At 42.6% G+C, this 19,795-nt stretch overlaps 1 protein-coding gene across 1 annotated transcript in view; it reads right to left on the minus strand.

Annotated features, from left to right (window-relative positions):
- Positions 1-19,795, minus strand: part of LOC111982648 (dedicator of cytokinesis protein 10) — a 127,310-nt gene that overhangs the window by 6,798 nt on the left and 100,717 nt on the right. Inside the window, 14 exon segments of the mRNA XM_070433925.1 lie at positions 530-630; positions 1,467-1,657; positions 2,155-2,365; positions 5,053-5,199; positions 12,370-12,483; positions 12,594-12,716; positions 12,924-13,030; positions 14,369-14,455; positions 14,458-14,466; positions 15,417-15,459; positions 15,461-15,475; positions 17,697-17,918; positions 19,050-19,160; positions 19,473-19,655. Of these exon segments, the coding sequence (XP_070290026.1) occupies positions 530-630; positions 1,467-1,657; positions 2,155-2,365; positions 5,053-5,199; positions 12,370-12,483; positions 12,594-12,716; positions 12,924-13,030; positions 14,369-14,455; positions 14,458-14,466; positions 15,417-15,459; positions 15,461-15,475; positions 17,697-17,918; positions 19,050-19,160; positions 19,473-19,655 (1,664 nt within the window).

Below are 19,795 nucleotides of genomic sequence, written 5' to 3' on the forward strand. Positions count from 1 at the left end.
CAGCCAGTTAGGCTATTACTCCTGTTGTAAAGATAAGCAATGTGCCTAATATTTGCTTAATATTAGGAAAGTTGAAAAATAAATATAGTAGGCCTAGCCTATAGAAAGCTGATGGGATCCTCCTCTTTTTAATAGAGGCCATCACTCTGTTTTCTCCGCAATTGCATAGCCTATAGAAATGTTGCGCAACATGAGCTCATGGGCTCTCGTGAAGTGTTTGATTATATTTTTGATTACATTTGCATTGATGTCAGAGTGATTAGGGGGACAATAGAGTGCTGAGTACCAGACAGTTAGCAAGTTTGGTAGGCTACTAATGACTATCAGCATCATCAGAGCTTGGAGAAGCCTAATTATCATGAGTAAACGGTCACCAGGAATTTGACTGCCTTCATGACTCGTGACCACTAGTGTGGCGGTAATACAGTCACCGCAACAGCCCTAAACATAACCATACTAAATATTTACTTTTTGGATAAAAGCATATGCTAAGTGGTGCATAAGTCATGAGAAGTGTTGTGATGAATACCTGAAAATCTCCTTGAGCAGTTTGACTTGGTTGTCGGGGTACTTCTTGGCATTTTTCTCTTCCAGGAAGGCTCGGGCATAGGCCATGGGCCCTGCATTGACCTGTAAGGTAAGTTCATGGTTATTCACCTGCACCATTTTCAACAGACACCGCAGTAGGAAGAAATGAGAACTGAGGGTAATGCTAGTAATGCAAGAGGCTAATGCTAAAGATGCAAGACGCTAATGCTAATAGTGATGCTAGAGGCTAATGCGAATTCTGTGGTTGCCATAGCACCATGAGGTCACTTAGGCAGAGACCTACCTTACATTTTGTAAATATTTGTATATAATTAATACATTTTATGAAATGTTTTGCAATGCTTTATTAAGAAGGTGTTTTTCCCCCCATGCGTTCCGGTACCTCAGAGCCCCCGCCCATCTCATGCTCGCTTTTTGTTTGGTACCTCCCGATTTACCAATCAAGCATTGTTCTCACGAGGCCCCGAGCAAACATTTTTATTTAGGAAAACGGCTAACTTCCCACACTACCACACATTTTGCAATGGGGCAGAAAGAAAAAATGTGCAGTTGTATAGCTGATCTCATGCTATTCTACACATTTTCCCATGAGGCTGAGAGAAAAATGTGCAGTTTCATAGCTGCATGGGGGGTACTGTACGTGTGTATCAGCTCAGCTATTTCTGAACTCACTAATATGTGTATGTGTGTTGTTGTGTGTGAGCGTGTCTGTGTCAGTTGTGTCTGTCAGCTCAACTCACTTGAGTTGTAGTGTGTGTGTGTGTGTGTGTGTGGTGTGTGTGGTGTGTGTGGTGTGTGTGGTGTGTGTGTGTCTGCATAGTATGTGTATGTCAGCTCTGCTATGACCTCTGAACTCAACTCCTTTCTGTGTGTCTCTCTCCATCTTTCTCCTCCTCCTCCTCCACCCCTACCCTTACCTTGACGCTGACGCTACCCTGCAGTTTSAGCTGCAGCCGGATCATGTCCACCTCTGCCATGGCACACAGCTGGTTGAGCTCGGACACCTTGCAGGACATCTCGTCGATGGCCACCTCGATGGGGTTCATCTCCGTGCTCTGCTGCTCCACCACCTGGATACGCTTTTTCAGGTAGGGGAATGTGGAGTTCGCTGGGTAGGGAGAGAGAAAGGGGGAGTAGACACACGGTTTAAGGAACCTATTGGTTAAACCTTGTGGTCATGGGTGGCTCAGTTGTTAGAGCATGAGTAGGGAGCATAGAGTCAGGACCGTGGGTTCGATGCCCGCTGGGGCTACCCATATGAAAAATTGCTTTGGAGAAAAGTGTCTGCTAGATGGGATACATTTTATTGGCTTTGTTTAGGAATTTATTTTATTTTGAACCTAGACCCTATTACTGGTCAGAATAGGTCACTGATTACAGCACTGGTCAGTATACTAGTGATTACAGTTACGGCTCAGTATTTACTGGTTATTCAGACACTTCCTATTAGTATAGTGTACAAGCCAATGGCTCAGTGGGTTAGAGCATCACCTGGGTTGTCGGTTCGAATCCTGCACATTCCACCTACTGAATATATGTGACAGTCAATGTTGACAGCTCTTTCGTGTTAAAATATTAGCAGAAATGACCTTTTTAATAACTCACTGGTTAGTATGGTGCGTCTCTTGCACTGCTCCTCCACGTCGCCATGTTTCTTCCCCGACAGAGTGAACGGCGTCTCGAACACGAAGCGATTGATGTTGTGATGTCGCTCGAAGTCCGTCTTCTTCTCCTGCTGCTCCTTGTCGTCGAAGTAGGGCACTACGTAGGTCACCTGGATGTAGGCGTACTTGGGGTCCAGGTCTTTAGGATTTACCTGGTGGGTTATATCAAACAGTTCACAGTCTGTGTCGTATTCGTTAGTACACACCGTAGAAAACCGTAGCAAAACATTTTTTGCAATGGAAAATGTTCTGCAAACAAAAACGAGTTACTTATTGGAGAAATTCAGGTAGCCTCTCCCCGTTTTGGTCCGTTTTCCACCATTTGGTGTCTAACGACCCTGCTCTCTTCAAAAATCAGTCTACTGTGTTTTGTCTTGGTCTCTTAACCTCACTGAGTCAGTCTCATAGTTAGTCTTGTGTAGTCAGTCAGTTGTATTCTTGCTCAACCTAAAAGCCCGGCATGCAAGGATACTAATCTCTTCACCTATATATATATATATATATATATATATATATATATATATATATATATATATATATATGGTGAACGATTGAGTGTTTATTTACTTTTTATTAGGATCCCCATTAGCCGACACCAATGGAGACAGCTAGTCTTACAGGGGTTCGACACACAACAAAAAAGTATTACAGACAAAATACTTTAGAATTGACATGCATTTAAAACATTAACATGTATGAATCTATTGGTTACACATACACGTCAGTACATACAGATGTCATATCTTAATTTGACCATCCTGTTGTTGCAGGAATTTTCCTGTACAGCTGGAAATGCAAACTTGTAGTGTATTTGAGGTTTAAAAGGCTTCTAAAGTTTGTAATTTCCACTTTAAAATGTCCGACTTGACATGCCCTAATGAAACATTTATCAACCCCTACACATTTTTTTCATTAATTATAAAACACAATAATTGACATTTCCTGTTGCTGTAGGATTATTTTCCTGCTGTAGCAAACTGTCTCATATTAAGATCCGACATCTGTACACACAAAAAGTAGGTCACATGAGCGAGAGGCGTTGTGCCGTGAGGTGTTGCTTTATTCGTTTTTTGAAAACAAGTTTGCTGTTCACTTGCGCTATATGAGTTCCATGCAATCATGGCTCTGTATAATATTGTACGTTTCCTTGAATTTGTTCTGGACCTGGAGACTGTGAAAAGACTGCATGTCTGGTGGGTAAGTGTGTGTGACAGTGCTGTGTACAAGTTGACTATGCAAACAATTTGGAATTTCCAACACATTAGTGTTTCTTATAAAAACAAGAAGTGATGCAGTCAGTCTTTCCCTCAACTGTTAGCCAAGAGAAACTGGCATGCATAGTATTGATATTAGCCCTCTGATTACAATGAAGAGCAAAAAGTGCCGCTCTGTTCTGGGCCAGCTGCAGATTAACTAGGACCTTCTTTGCAGCACTTTTTTTTCTCACTTGGCCCCCCACACTTCCTGGTCAATGGTGATGCTGCTCTCCCGATGGTCATTCCCCCACATTTATTTATTCAACACTGCTACATTTATGATATATATAGTGCTATTTCTATATTTCTATTTTTTATTACAATTTTCATGATTTTATTTCACTTACTCCCTCTTGTTGGAGCTCGGAGCCTAAGATTTTCACTCTACTCTGCAATAACCCCTGTACACGTGACCTTTAAACAATCTGAATCTCTGAATCATATGACTGGGCAATAATCAAGATAAGATAAAACTAGAGCCTGCAGGACTTGCTTTGTGGAGTGTGGTGTCAAAAAAGCAAAGATCTCTCCCCATCTTTACAACCATTGAATCTACAGTATATGTTTTGGCCATGACAGTTTACAATCTAAGGTAACACCAAGTAATTTAGTCTCCTCAACTTGCTCAACAYCCACACCATTCATTACCAGATTCAGCCGATGTCTCGAACTTAGTACCAAATACAACGCTATTAGTTTTAGAGATGTTCAGGACCAGTTTATAACTGGCCACCGTTTCAAAAACCGACTGCAACTCTTTGTTTAGGGTTGCAGTGACTTTACTAGCTGTGGTTGCTGACCTATAGATCTGGACGAAAACAAACAAAGTTAGATTTTTTTTGAGTGTAACGCCCCATTAATTGCGATTCTGGCCCTTTAATTGCGCATCTAGCGAGTGAGGAACGTGCCGTATAATGTGCCGGTCGAGCGATGCTGCTCATTTCATAGCAAAGTTAGATACAAATGATATACTTAGTCATGATATACTTCTGCCAGGCAAACCTACTTTGCAGTTAACGTTTAATTGAGACGGTTATCACATCAACTGGCTGCACCCGGAGTGAAAGACAAACGTGCGCACCACACAGACAGACAGGGGCAATATTGCTAGAAATTAATTGGCAGATATCGTGTCAGGTTTGGCTTTTTAAGCCAATAGCGGCTAACCAGGGGTGTCAAGTTGTGTTGATTACCTAGTAGTTGGGAGCTGGCGGTGTCTGATACTTGTSAGATTTGTTWATGACAGTTTGCGAGGGAACACGTGAAAATTGCATATACTTTCAGAATTGCTCGGTGAGCTACTCATACAGTAGGTGTGCTGCGAGCTACTGGTAGTTCACAATCGACCTGTTGGAGCCCATGGTCTGAATGAATCACTACTTCACTGGCCGCTTTTCTATGGAGAAAGATTGCTGTCAAAATGTAGTAGTACATTCATTAATTTTACAACATTTTGACAACAATCTTTCTGTGAAAGAAACCGAGACAAGTGCTAAAGAGGCCGAAACACTTTGAATAATACTGTCTATGAAACATATAGATGTGACAGTGTTTGGAAGCTGGGGGGGAGGAAGTAGACTGACCTTGTTGGAGTCCTGGATCATCTTGACGTTGTCGGCCCCAAACTTGTCCGAGTAGAGTTTGAGGAGCCTCTGGGAGATCTCGGACAGTCCTGTCAGCTTAGGCTCCTTGTAGATGAACTCTTTACTCTCCTCCTCCTCAAAGAATCCCTGTTACAGAAACACCATTTTACACAACCACCTGTGTCTGTGTGTGTGTGTGCATGCTTTTCTGTGCTTCTGACTGTAAATCACTCTGAATAAGAGCTTTTGTTGTCAAATGTAATGTGTGTGTGTGTGTGTGTGTAAGTGTCTGTTTGTCTGAATGCAATGCCTGCGTCAATACTTTGAAGAGTATGTATATGTGCATGTATTGTTTAGAAACTGTGGCCCTTTGTTTTCTTTTTCCATCCCTCAGCTGAATATTAATAACCCTTAGCTGGAATATCACACATCACCCCTTAGTGGTTTCCTGCGCTTCCCTATCAGTCTAGTCATGTGTTTCTTAGTGTTAGGTCAGCTTGTTAGAACACAATTGTAATCACAAAAGTTACGGCCAAAATTGCAATGTTATGTTCTGGATAAAAACAGAGGCCATTTAGAGGTCAGAGGTCATTCTCAAAGCACCGTGGGGTCAAAGGGCAATGAGGGTTATTTTYAGACAGTGTGTTCTTTCCTATGGAAAACACCTAGGCTCTGTCTCAATTAGTCTTTCTTCAATTCCTGGCATCCTATATCGTCCTTCCCTCCTTTTTATGTATTTATTTTTTGTACTTTTACCCATTTTTCTCCCTAATTTCGTGATATCTAATTGGTAGTTACATTGCTGCAACTCCCCTACGGACTCGGGAGAGGCGGAGGTCAAGAGCCAAGCGTCCCCCGAAACACGACCCTGCCAAGCCGCATTGCTTCTTGACACATTGCTCGCTTAACCCGGAAGCCAGCCGCACCAATGTGACAGAGGAAAACACCATCCAGCTGGCGACCGGGGTCAGGTTGCAGGTGCCCGATCCCCCACAAGGAGTCACTAGAGTGCGATGGGACAAGGAAATGGGCCAAACCTTCCCCTTACTTAGACGACGCTGGAATTGTACGCCGCCTCATGGGTCTCCCGGTCACGGTCGGCCGTAACACAGCCTGGGATTGAACCCGAGTCTGTAGTGACGCCTCAAGCACTGCGATACAGTGCCTTAGACCTCTGTGCCACTCGGGAGGCCCTCGTCTCTTTCTTAACCGTATTGGAGGAAAAGGTCCAAGGTAGGTGGGAACTCGGTTACTGAGATTTACTGCACAAAACCACTCCTGGATTTTCTGCAGAATAGCCTATGCTGCAGTAATATAAGGACCGAATGCGCGTCTAATTTACACATCTCTATTTGGCTTTTGGTGGTCACCTTAATTTTTTATTGTAAAGATTTTATTGTTTTAATTGCAGCTACAGAGTTTTGAAACAGCCTTTCATTCTAATAATACTTTGTTGCTTTAAATCAGATCATGTGCGAGCAGTCTGTTCAAGATTGATTTAGACAGTACCAGTCAAAAGTTTGGACACACCTACTCATTCCAGGGTTTTTCTTTATTTTTTACTATTTTCTACATTGTAGAATAATAGTGAAGACATCAAAACTATGAAATAACACATGGAATCATGTAGTAACCAAACAATTGTTAAACAAATACAAATATATTTTATATTCTTCAATGTTGCCTGTTGACTTTGAGACTGGTGTTTTGCGGGTACTATTTAATGAAGCTGCCAGTTGAGGACTTGTGAGGCGTCTGTTTCTCAAACTAGACACTCTAATGTACTTGTCCTCTTACTCAGTTGTGCACCGGGGCCCCCCACTCCTCTTTCTATTCTGGTTAGAGCCAGTTTGCGCTGTTCTGTGAAGGGAGTAGTACACAGCGTTGTACGAGATCTTCAGTTTCTTGGCAATTTCTCACATGGAATAGCCTTCATTTCTCAGAACAAGAATATACTGACAGGTTTCAGAAGAAAGTTATTTGTTTCTGGCCATTTTGAGCATGTAATCAAACCAACAAATGCTGATGCACCAGATACTCAACTAGTCTAAAGAAGACCAGTTTTATTGCTTCTTTAATCAGAACAACAGTTTTCAGCTGTGCTAACATAATTGCAAAAGGGTTTTCTAATGATCAATTAGCCTTTTAAAATGATAAACTTGGATTAGCTAACACAACGTGCCATTGGAACACAAGAGTGATGGTTGCTGATAATGGGCCTCTTCACGCCTATGTAGATATTCCATTAAAAATCTGCCGTTTCGAGCTACAATAGTAATTTACAACATTAGAGCCAGTTTGCGCTGTTCTGTGAAGGGAGTAGTACACAGCGTTGTACGAGATCTTCAGTGGACAAAAAAAGTGATTTTCTTTCAAAAACAAGGACCCCAAACTTTTGAATGGTAGTGTATGTCCTAGCCTACCTCTTTCAGGTAATGAATGATGGATTATGCATAATAAGCTTCTAACTAGCCTCTGTCTCTTGGGCAATATGCACACACCTGTGCTCCTCTCCCTGTTTGGGATAGGGGGCAGCATTTTCACTTTTGCATGAAATGCRTGCCCAGAGTAAACTGCCTGCTACTCTGTCCCAGATGCTAATATATGCATATTATTAGTAKTATTGGATAAAAAACACTCTGAAGTTTCTAAAACTGTTTGAATGATGTCTGTGACTATAACAGAACTCATATGGCAGGCGAAAACCTGAGAAAAATCCAACCAGGAAGTGGGAAATCTGAGGTTTGTAGTTTTTCAAAGCTTGGCCTACCGAATACACAGTGTCTATGGGGTTAAATTGCACTTCCTAAGGCTTCCACTAGATGTCAACCGTCTTTAGAAACTTGTTTCAGGCTTCTGCTATAAAGGAGGGGGGAATGGGAGCTGAATGAGTCATGGGTCTGGCAGAGTGTCTCAGGCTCGTGGCGCGCTCTCCCGACAGAGTTAGCTCTCGTTCCAATGCTTTGCTGCAGACAATGGAATTCTCCGGTTGGAACATTAGTGATGATTTATGTTAAAATATCCTAAAGATTGATTCCATACATCGTTTGATATGTTTCTACGACCTTTAACGGAACTTTTCGAGTTTTTGTCTGGACGCAGTGCTCATGAAGATGGATTACTGGGCTGAACACGCTAACAACTAGTGGCTATTTGGACATTTACATTGCATTTACATTGAAGTCATTTAGCAGACGCTCTTATCCAGAGCGACTTACAAATTGGAAAGTTCATACATATTCATCCTGGTCCCCCCGTGGGGAATGAACCCACAACCCTGGCGTTGCAAGCGCCATGCTCTACCAACTGAGCCACACGGGACATAAATGATGGACTTTATGGAACTTTATGGAACAAATCAGTCATTTATTGTCGAACTGGGATTCCTGGGAGTGCATTCTGATGAAGATCATCAAAGGTAAGTGAATATTTATTATGTTATTTCTAACTTCTGTTGACTCCAACATGGCGGGTATTTCTTTGGCTGGATTGGGCTCTGAGCGCCGTACTCAGATTATGTWTTTTTWWTTRTWTTTTTWWAATCTGACACAGCGGTTGCATTAAGGAGAAGTCTATATTTAATTCTGTGAACAACACTTGTATCTTTTATCAATGYTTATTATGAGTATTTCTGGGATTTCTGTGGCTATCTGCAAAAACACCGGATGTTTTGGAACCAAAACAATACTGCACGTAACGCGCCAATGTAAACTGAGATTTTTGGATATAAATATGCACATTGTCGAACAAAACATACATGTATTGTGTAACATGATGTCCTATGAGTGTCATCTGATGAAGATCATCAAAGGTTAGTGATTCATTTTATCTATATTTCTGCTTTTTGTGACTCCTATCTTTGGCTTGAAAAATGGCTGTGTTTTTTTGACTTGGCTCTGAACTAACATAATCATATGTTGTGCTTTCGCTGTAAAGCCTTTTTGAAATCGGACACGATGGGTAGATTAACAAGATGTTAATCTTTCATTTGCTGTATTGGACTTGGTAATGTGTGAAAGTTACATATTTCCAAAAAATATGTTTGAATTTCCCGTGCTGCCTTTTCAGCGGAATGTTGTCGAGGGGTTCCGCTAGCGGAACGCCTGCGCTAGAAAGGTTAAAAAACACTTCTTAGCTCTTGGAGTCCCATGCAGGAAAAGCTAGACTAGTTTTTTTCTGTTGTGCGTAATGTGCAGTAGTCTACAGTATCATATACAGTGGGGAGAACAAGTATTTGATACACTGACAATTTTGCAGGTTTTCCTACTTACAAAGCATGTAGAGGTCTGTAATTTTTATCATAGGTACACTTCAACTGTGAGAGAAGGAATCTAAAACAAAAATCCAGAAAATCACATTGTATGATTTTTTATTAATTAATTTGCATTTTATTGCATGACATAAGTATTTGATACATCAGAAAAGCAGAACTGAATATTTGGTACAGAAACCTTAGTTTGCAATTACAGAGAATCATACGTTTCCTGTAGTTTCTTGACCAGGTTTGCACACACTGCAGCAGGGATTTTGGCCCACTCCTCCATACAGACCTTCTCCAGATCCTTCAGTTTCGGGCTGTCGCTGGGCAATACGGACTTTCGGCTCCCTCCAAAGATTTTCTATTGGGTTCAGGTCTGGAGACTGGCTAGGCCACTCCAGGACTTGAGATGCTTCTTACGGAGCCACTCCTTAGTTGCCCTGGCTGTGTGTTTCGGGTGTGGTTGTCATGCTGGAAGACCCAGCCACGACCCATCTTCAATGCTCTTACTGAGGGAAGGAGTTGTTGGTCAAGATCTCCGCGATACATGGCCCCATCCATCCTCCCTTCAATACGGTGCAGTCGTCCTGTCCCCTTGCAGAAAAGCATCCCCAAAAGAATGATGTTTCCATCCTCCATGCTTCACGGTTGGATGGTGTTCTTGGGTTGTACTCATCCTTCTATTCCTCCAAACACGGCGAGTGGAGTTTAGAGCAAAAAGCTCTATTTTTGTCTCATCAGACCACATGACGCTTCTCCCATTCCCTCCTCTGGATCATCCAGATGGTCATTGGCAATCTTAGACGGGCCTGGACATGCGCTGGCTTGAGCAGGGACCTTGCGTGCGCTGCAGGATTTCAATCCATGACGGCGTAGTGTGTTACTAATGGTTTTCTTTGAGACTGTGGTCCCAGCTCTCTTCAGGTCATTGACCAGTGTCCTCGCCGGTGTAGTTCTGGGCTGATCCTCACATTCCCTCATGATCATTGATGCCCCACGAGTGAGATCTTGCATGGAGCCCCAGACCGAGGGTGATTGACCGTCATCTTGAACTTCTTCCATTTTCTAATAATTGTGCCAACAGTTGTTGCCTTCTCACCAAGCTGCTTGGCTATTGTCCTGTAGCCCATCACAGCCTTGTACAGGTCTACAATTTATCCCTGATGTCCTTACACAGCTCTCTGGTCTTGGCCATTGTGGAGAGGTTGGAGTCTGTTTGATTGAGTGTGTGGACAGGTGTCTTTTATACAGGTAACGAGTTCAAACAGGTGCAGTTAATACAGGTAATGAGTGGAGAACAGGAGGGCTTCTTAAAGAAAAACTAACAGGTCTGTGAGAGCCGGAATTCTTACTGGTTGGTAGGTGATCAAATACTTATGTCATGCAATAAAATGCAAATTAATTACTTAAAATCATACAATGTGATTTTCTGGATTTTTGTTTTAGATTCCGTCTCTCACAGTTGAAGTGTACCTATGATACAACATGACAGACCTCTACATGCTTTGTAAGTAGGAAAACCTGCAAAATCGGCAGTGTATCAAATACTTGTTCTCCCCACTGTATGTATTGGATAACGACATAATCATTTGGTCTTTTTTGGGCTTGGGCTCATAAAATGTCTTTAATGTATGGCTCATTAGGCTCCGGTAGCATTAGGCTTGAATTTTCGATCAAAGCTCTAATCAAATCCAGAGATAGGCTATTTATATGCTTTTGAATGACACTTCTGGTTTTAGCAGGAAGTACCGGGTTACCCGGGAAAAAAGTGATTTATTCTCAGGATGGAACATTTGTAAAATACTGGGAAAATATTCAACCCTAGTCCAAGGTCCCTCCACTCAGACTCTCGGTTTGGAGGAGGCGGCTGAGAGGGGATGAGAGGAATCGAGGAGTGATGAGTTGAGAAAGAGCCCTACATTCCAAAATTCATGACCAACCCCGCATTCATAAAGTGCCTCAGAGTAGGAGTGCTGATCTAGGATCAGGTTGCCCCTCTTATTCATTATGACTTAAAATGCTAAACAGATCCTAAAATCAGCAGTCCCACTCTGAGATGCTTTGTGAATACGGGCCCTGGTCTGGCCTGCCTGCATGTATACTGCCATGTCATCTTGACACCAACTGTTCTAAGATCTGTTCAAAGGATCTGGAGATTAGAGATTGGGATCGTTGAGGGGGAAAAGATTACTGGAGATTATAGGATGTAGGTATCGGGGTCAATTCTATTTAAATTCCTCCAACTCAGGAAGTAAACTGAAATTCCAATTCCCTAATTTTCCTAATTTCTTTTCGATGAGGGAAATGTAAATTCTGCTTTATTCCTGAATTGATATAGAATCGACCCCAAACCCCGGTAGGTATACATACCATATAGAAGCGCATAACAATATGTATACAGCATATATCTTAGAAGAAAGGTTAGAGAAGCTACTACCGGTGAAGGGAGAAGAGAGAAGGTAAGCGGAACAAAAACATAAAGAGAGACAAAAACTTACCGCAATCTTGATACAGAAAAAACAAAATGAAGAAAAGAAAAAGAGCAGATGGAGGAATTAAAGAGACTGACTAGAGACTGACTAGAGACAAGTTGTGATCCACCCCTCTCTCAATTCACCAAAGGTTAAATGTCTAAAGGATTCAGGCTCTTCTAAAATGTGTCCAACCAGCTTAGTGATTGTAGGAGTTTGACGTCCTTTATGGGACAAAATACTCGGTGAGACTGGGTTCGTACCAGAGGGCTATAGCTATAGCATGTACTGACTAGCTATCAAGCTAGTCGAAGCTAGTTGAAACTAGTTTAGCATCGCGCTGTGACATCATTCCTCCTCCCCTGAGACCTGAAGGACTGAATCCCAGAGCAGGGATGGTACACGCTAGCCTGAGTGCCAGTCTGTGTGTGCGATCCAGATCGATGCCAAACATGACAATGAGTAACAAGGAGTTAGCATGATAGCACAAACAGACTGTCACTCAGGCTAGGTACACAGTACACACACACCTATCGATAAGGTGTGCTTGTCATTTTCAGTGTCTTCAGTGGCTCTGATGGCACTTACCAATCCGTAGAACGCCACGCGGTAGTATCGGCCAAACAGACGCTTCTCAGAGTTCACGACCTCTGTCACCTTCAGGTAGGAGCGGTGGATGTCGTAGTACAGCTCCGATAGCCTCTGTGGATCACACACACAATGTCAATCACATCTGGTATTACACCATCTCCTTCCTGTCCGAGTGTTTCTGGCCTGGTCAAGAAACAACCTTGTCCTATCCCCCCTGTCACCTTGAAATCTCGCCTCTTCTCAAAGACGGCAATGACGGGTTTGTTGATATCGGCGATGAGCTCGTGCCTCTCAGACTTCCACAGGTAGTCCACACACAGCTCCAGCTGCTCCACTAGAGTGTCCTACATACACAGGAAGGTTAGGATCTGTTTAGCATTTTGAAGTCTAAATGAATAAGAGGCGACCTGATGAATAAGAGGCGACCTGATCAACACTCCTACTCTGAGACACTTTATGAATACGGGCCCAGGCTCTGCACTGCATTGTCATTGAATGATCTTCCAAATCTATACAATTCTTTGTACTGTAGCCAGTGGTGGTGAGGGTACCTCAGTGTAGGGGGTATCCTGAGTCCCTGTGTCCTCTTTCATGGCCCCCTCTTCCTTCACGTTYGGTGAGATGCACAGGAAGGCCGCCCAGCCCATGGAGAACGACGCTGAGGTTTCAAACAGGATATGACATCAGAGAAGGAGGGACATAGGAGCAGAGAGCTCATAGGAACAACATGTTGTCACTCTCTTCTTTATGCTTGTGTGCATTTTATCATCCGATGGTATGAACACACACACACACACACACACACACACACACACACACACACACACACACACACACACACACACACTGTGGTACTTAACATTCCTTGTGTTCCGTATCAACAAACCCAAACAGAGAACAGTAACTCCATTCATTGTGAACGTGCTTTCTTTACACATATCAAGTGAAACTTAAGGTGGACATCAATAAAGGCATTCTCAACAGGCAATAGACCACAGACATCCAGACATCTTTCAATAAGTAAGGCAAATCAGTGGACATTATACCTGCCTGGACATTCTGCAAGTCTTTTGAGTCATAAGGTATGTTCAGCATACCACTTTAGACATGCATGTCCAATACATTGCTTTGTTCTAAGTGTATGGCTAAGCCATTGCAGTGGACTTCAAAACATTACACTGTGCATCTGTAAATAATCAGACTCCATTTGCTAGTTGCAGTCAAGTTTGTTCCTAGTGTTTTTAAGTAAAACTGTTTTTACTATCTATATTGTATACTGTATGTAGATTGTGTACGTTCTATATACTGTTTATTGCTGTCAGCACCATTTCACAAGGTTAAATTCTGGTAGATGATACACTTTACATACACTTAGGTTGGAGTCATTAAAACTAGTTTTCAACCACTCCACAATGTCTTGTTAACAAACTATTGTTTTGGCAAGTCGGTTAGGCATCTACTTTGTGCATGACACAAAGTAATTTCCCCAACAATTATTTACAGACAGATTATTTCACTTATAATTCACTGTATCACAATTCCAGTGGGTCGAAAGTTTATACACTAAATTGACTGTGCCTTTAAACAGCTTGGAAAATTCCAGAAATAATGTCATGGCTTTAGAAGCTTCTGATAGGCTAATTGACTAATTTGAGTCAATTGAAGGTGTACCTATGGATGTATTTCATTGAGTGTATGTTCACTTCTGACCCACTGGGAATGTGATGAAGAAAGAAAATAATTCTCTCTACTATTATTTCTGACATTTCACATTCTTAAATAAAGTGGTGATCTAACTGACCTAAGACAGAGAATTTTTACTAGGATTAAATGTCAGAAATTGTGAAAACTGAGTTTAAATGTATTTGGCTAAGGTGTATGTAAACTTCCGACTTCAACTGTACATGTACGAATAAAGTTCTTGATTCTGAAGTCAGCATAGCTTGAAATCAGCCCCCACCCTTTACACATCCCGGTTCCATGGCGGCACACTCACTTTCTCCATCTCGGGGGGTTAGTAAGGGGCTACAGTTAATGACATTGGGCTCCTCAGGAACCACACTTAACATCCTGGCCTTGTCAGTTTCCAGTAGCCTGCGTTATAAGGAGGAGTATAGGAGTTTACTGTACACAATGTACCTTTCCACTTGCTGTTTTGCCTTTTTTTCACTTCACGACAAGCCCAGTGTTTACAAGCATTGCTTTCCACACCCGGCGAGTGGCGCAGAAAGAGAGATGACGGCTCATGTGCGCTGAACGGTGAAGCATGCATCGGCTAGCAAGCACATTACACGCGCAGATGGATGGCACATATCTCATGAGAGCATGTGAAGTCTTGCACTACGCAGCAGACACTGGCTATGTCTCAAATGGCACCTATTTCCTATGTAGTGCACTACTTTGACCAGGGCTCGTCAAAAGTAGTGCACTATATAGGGAATATTGTGCCATTTGGGATGCACCCCTATGTTTGTGTATGAGAGATTAAAGAGTGGATGGCCAGTACTGTAGCACATAGAGTCTCTGTGTGCTGATTGGATGATGTCATTGTTTTCCAGACACTCGAGTTGTGAGAGAGCACACACAGCTCAGCTCTGAACTAACCTCTCTTCTCACACAGACACACACACACACAGAATAGTAATATGCCAACACACAGCATGCACACATACAGTGGATAACAAACCCACAAGCACATGTATAACACACACACGCACAGACACAAGCATACACGCACACACATCAACCCACTCATACCATTTCACCCCTTCACAAGCAAGAAGAACTAGTTAGAAACAAATGTTTGCACAGAGAGGCTACCAGTAGCCATATGCACAAAGCGCTGAATGATGATGCTGTCCCAGCCAACTGATGGACAGAAGCGTCCAGAAGACTCACAAGCAAAGAGGTCAGAGGTTTCTCCACACACACGCACACGCTGGAGAACACATACACCACACACACACACCACACACAACAGCACACACAGCATAGAAGCTTGTTAGCAGTACTGCCATGTGTCGGCCACCGGGCGGCTGCCTCACCTCTCCTCTTGAGGGCTCAGCGGATCAGGGCTGAGATGTGAATTGTAACACATGGCCGCCTGAGGGAGCAGAACAGGAGGAAAGGAGGTGAACAGTTATATCACTAGATACCATCAAATCATGAACTAGGCGTCTTCGAGTAGGAGTGCTGCTTACAATCAGTTTTGACTTTTAGTTCACAATGATATAGATTCACCTGGATTTACATGGACAGGGGGGGGGATGATTCGAGATCAGCACTCCTACTCTGAGATGCTCTGATACGGCCTGAACACTATCACAGTGTAACACCCTAGTCTTGGAAGTGCATTATAAACACTTCCAATGACGTAGGTAGCTTCTTGAGAGTAGGGCAGTCTGAAGAAGTTTGAAATTATCATCCGCTAAATAATGTGAATGTGTGTCAGAGGAGGGATAGTTAGCACGAGTGGATATAAATAAGTATTTTCACACCCCCATTAGATTTCTACACCTTTTTAGTGTTACAAAGTGAGTTTACAAATTGATTTAATGGTGTATTTTAAAAAAAAAATCAATATGATCTACAACATTTCTTAAATGTTATAAAAATATGAAAAACACAAATATTCCTTGATTAGATGTAATCACCTTTGGCAGTGATTACAGGTGTGAGTCTTCTTGGGGTTTTGTCTCAAGAGCTCTGCACACTTGGACTGTGCAAGTGTTTTGGCCATTAGGTGTTGGGGGGTCATGGCTACACAGCAATTTTCAAATCTTACCATAGATTTTCATCAGATTTAAGTCCAAAACTGTAACTTGGCCACTCAGGCAATTCACTGTCTTCTTAGTAACCCAACCAGTGTAGATTTGGCATTGTGGTTGTACGTTATTTGTCCTAAACTGAAATGGTTGACTTTGTCTTCGCCATGTCTGGTGGAAAGCAGACTGAAGCAGGTTTTCCTCTAAGGATTATCCTGTGTTTAGCTTCATCCCGTTTCTTTTTATCCTGAAAAACTGGGGCAAGTCCTTTGCCGATGTCGAGCATACCCATTTACCATGAATGCAAGCTAGCCACCTATGCTTTGAAAAATAAGGAGGCAGTTACTCACTGACGTGTTGTCATAAGGCTTTGCCATTTAGACAACAAAGTTTATTCCAACTTTAGTGCCTTGCTGCAAAACTGGATGCATGTTTGGAATATTTTTTATTCCGTTATATATGTATTCTTCTTTTCACTCTGTCATTTAGGTCATTATTGTGGAGTACTACAATATTGTTGATTCTACCCTCAGTTTTTTTCTTCCCATCACAGCCATTGAACTCTATAGCTGTTTTAAAACAAAATCACCAACGGCCTCAATGATGACATCCCTGAAGGCAGTTTCCTTCCTGCCCTGCAGCTCAGTTCAGAAGGAGACTGTGTCTTTGGTGTGTTGGGGGTTTAAATACATCATCCGTTATTATTGACCACACCATGAAAGATTTTCAATGTCTGGTTTGTTATTGTTATCCATCTGCTGCCATCCTGCCCTTCTTTATTACGCTTTCGAAAAGCTCCCTGGTCTTTGTAGATGAATCTGTGCTTGAAATGCAATACTTGACTTGAGGAGCTTACAGATGTTGTATGTATGGGGGACAGAGGAAGGGGTTAGTTTTTTTTTTTTTCTTCACACAGATTGAGTTCATAAACTCTTACGTGATTTGTTAAACCCAGATTTTACAACGGAACTAGACTGAAGAAAAATATAAATGCATGTAAAGTGTTGAGTGTGGTCGCGCTGCACTGAGGCAAATGGTGGTCACACCAGATACTGACTGTTTTCCATCCAAGCTTTCTCCCACCTTTTTAAAAAAAAGTTGCATAATTCTGTATTCCCAGTCATCTTGTGAGATCCATAGATTAGGGCCTAATGAATTGATTTAAACTGACTGATTTCTTAATATGAACTGTAAACTCAGCAAAAACTTTGAAATGTTTGCATGCTGCGTTTATTTTTTTTTTGTTCAGTGTAATTTAGTCTGGCCTTAACAAAGAGAGTGAATACTTATGCCACAACCTATCTTTTAGTTATTTAAATTTGTAAACATTTGTAGAATTTTCTTTTCACTTTGACATTATAGAAGTATTTTGTGTAGACTAGATCTATGACAAAAAAAATGTAATTAATTTCAGTCCACTTTGTAACGCAAAATGTGAAAAAAATCCAAGGGGGTGAATACTTATGAATACCCACTGTACATATCTCTGTACCTACAGTATACATAACATAGCATCAGATCACATAACATATCCCAGTAACTCCAGGTCCTACTGTAAGCCTCGAGAGAGGTCCTCGCGTTGCGGACGTGTATCTTGGCCTAGCTCTCCAGCCAGGTTGGCGCCGGAGCTCGGTGCCGTCTGGCGTAGGAGTTGGCCAGGCTGTACTGCAGGTCCACCAGCATCTCCGGGTCCTTCTCGTGCTCCTTCATCTGGGACGTGGCCATCAGCACCGTGCGGATCCGCTTGGTCAAGTCTTTCACCTCGGCAGGGAACGGTGTGTTCTGGGAGTGCAGATGGATCATACACGTTGACATCACAGTTCATAAAGGGTTTTTGGCTTCTGTGTGCCTCAGTTACAGAAACAATGTACATGACATGACGTCACATCAGATCAAACACGGACAGTATACACAATCGCAGCATATACAAACATTATTAGTCACTAGATGGAGTTAAGAGAGGAATCACTAACTCACTAATTCCTCAACACTAGGGCTGACACCCAAATGCCACCCTATTGCCATATAGGCAGTGTCAGAGGAAGGCCCTAAAAATTGTCAAAGACTCCTGCCACCCAAGACATAGACTGTCCATCCTACTACTGCACTAACTCTTTTGACGCATCACATATGCTGCTGTTACTGTTTATTATCTATCCTGTTGCCTAGTCACTTTATCCCTACCTATATGTACATATCTACCGCTATTACCTCGTACCACTGCACATGGACTCGGTACTGGTACTCTGTGTATATAGCCAAGTTATTGTTACTCGTTGTGTATTTATTCCTCGTGTTATTATTTTTTAATTTTTTCTCTTTGCATTGTTGGGAAGGGCCCGTAAGTAAGCATTTCACTGTTAGTCTACATCTGTTGTTTACGAAGCATGTGACAAATAACATTTGATTTTCTGCAATTCTTCAAATTTTGCCACAGGGCGGAGAGGATAATTAGCAGTTTTACAGCAAATTTCATACAATTCTACAAATTTTTTCCATAGGGTGGAGAGAAAATGTTGCTGTTTTAAAGCTAGTTTGTTGCAATTCTACATATTTTACCATGGGGCAGAGAGAAATGTTTGCAGTTTTTAATATGATCTCTGAGTGAGACTGACTACTAACTTAGATAGCTGGCCCCTAGACTAACTTACCCATCAAAAATTGTTTTGCTGACAAGGGCTAATTGAGTGACTATTAGTGACTGACATTACAAGAGAAAAACTGTTGATACACAACGAAATTTAGAAATTGCACCTTGTGTTTTCCAATTTCCTACCGCGCAACCGTAAGTTGACACCCCGACTGAGTTCCCCCGCCAGTTGCCCATCCCTGATATATACTGTAGTGGATTAAAAAGGGAATAGGGTGCCATTTGGGACGCAGGACATTTCTCTCTCCAGTCCTTGTTCTCACCTTGAGAGGAGCATCTCCGTTGGCAAAGTTATTGATGATGGCCAGAGACTGTTGGAAGCGTGAGCCTCCGATGCCAGCATCCGCGATCAGCTGACTCACTGCCTTGATCAGCTGGAGGGGATGGAGGAGCGAGAGAGGAGAGAAAGGGAACGAGAGTAAAGGTGACGCTAATCACAACCGCTCTGAGACAGGGTGGCGACGTGTGTGTCGTCTCTGAACGGCTGCTAAACTGTCCGTTTCAGAGGTAAACAAAGCCATAGAAATATTGTGGCTTTTCTCTAGCCAGGCCCTGTGTTCACCGAACAAAACAGTGAAAATAAAGAAAGCTCTGGCACACACACACACACTCACCACACACACACACATACCCACCCCCACCCCCACCCCCACACCACACACATCCCTCCACTCCCGCTGGCTGACCTGTAGGTGGGAGCGGACGATGGACTTCCCCTTGGTGAACTCAAAGTTTTTCCTCATGAAGAAGTAGAGGAGTGCGGAGGCCTCAGTCTGGGTGGAGCTGGAGCGGTGGTTACAACACTTCAGGATCTCGTAGCACAGGCAGCCACACAGGTCCGCTTTACCCTGGAAGAACGCAGAGGGGAACTAGAGAGAGAGAGAGAGAGGGTGTAAGGAAAGAGACAGAGAGAAGAGATGGGGGAGGAAGAAAGAGAGAAAAAGCAAGAGGGAGTAAGTTGGGAGAGAGAGTGGGGGGTATAGGGAGGGAGAGAAAGGAAGAGAAAGAG

This window comes from Salvelinus sp. IW2-2015, linkage group LG22, assembly GCF_002910315.2.
Source record: "Salvelinus sp. IW2-2015 linkage group LG22, ASM291031v2, whole genome shotgun sequence".
Lineage (NCBI taxonomy): Eukaryota > Metazoa > Chordata > Actinopteri > Salmoniformes > Salmonidae > Salvelinus > Salvelinus sp. IW2-2015.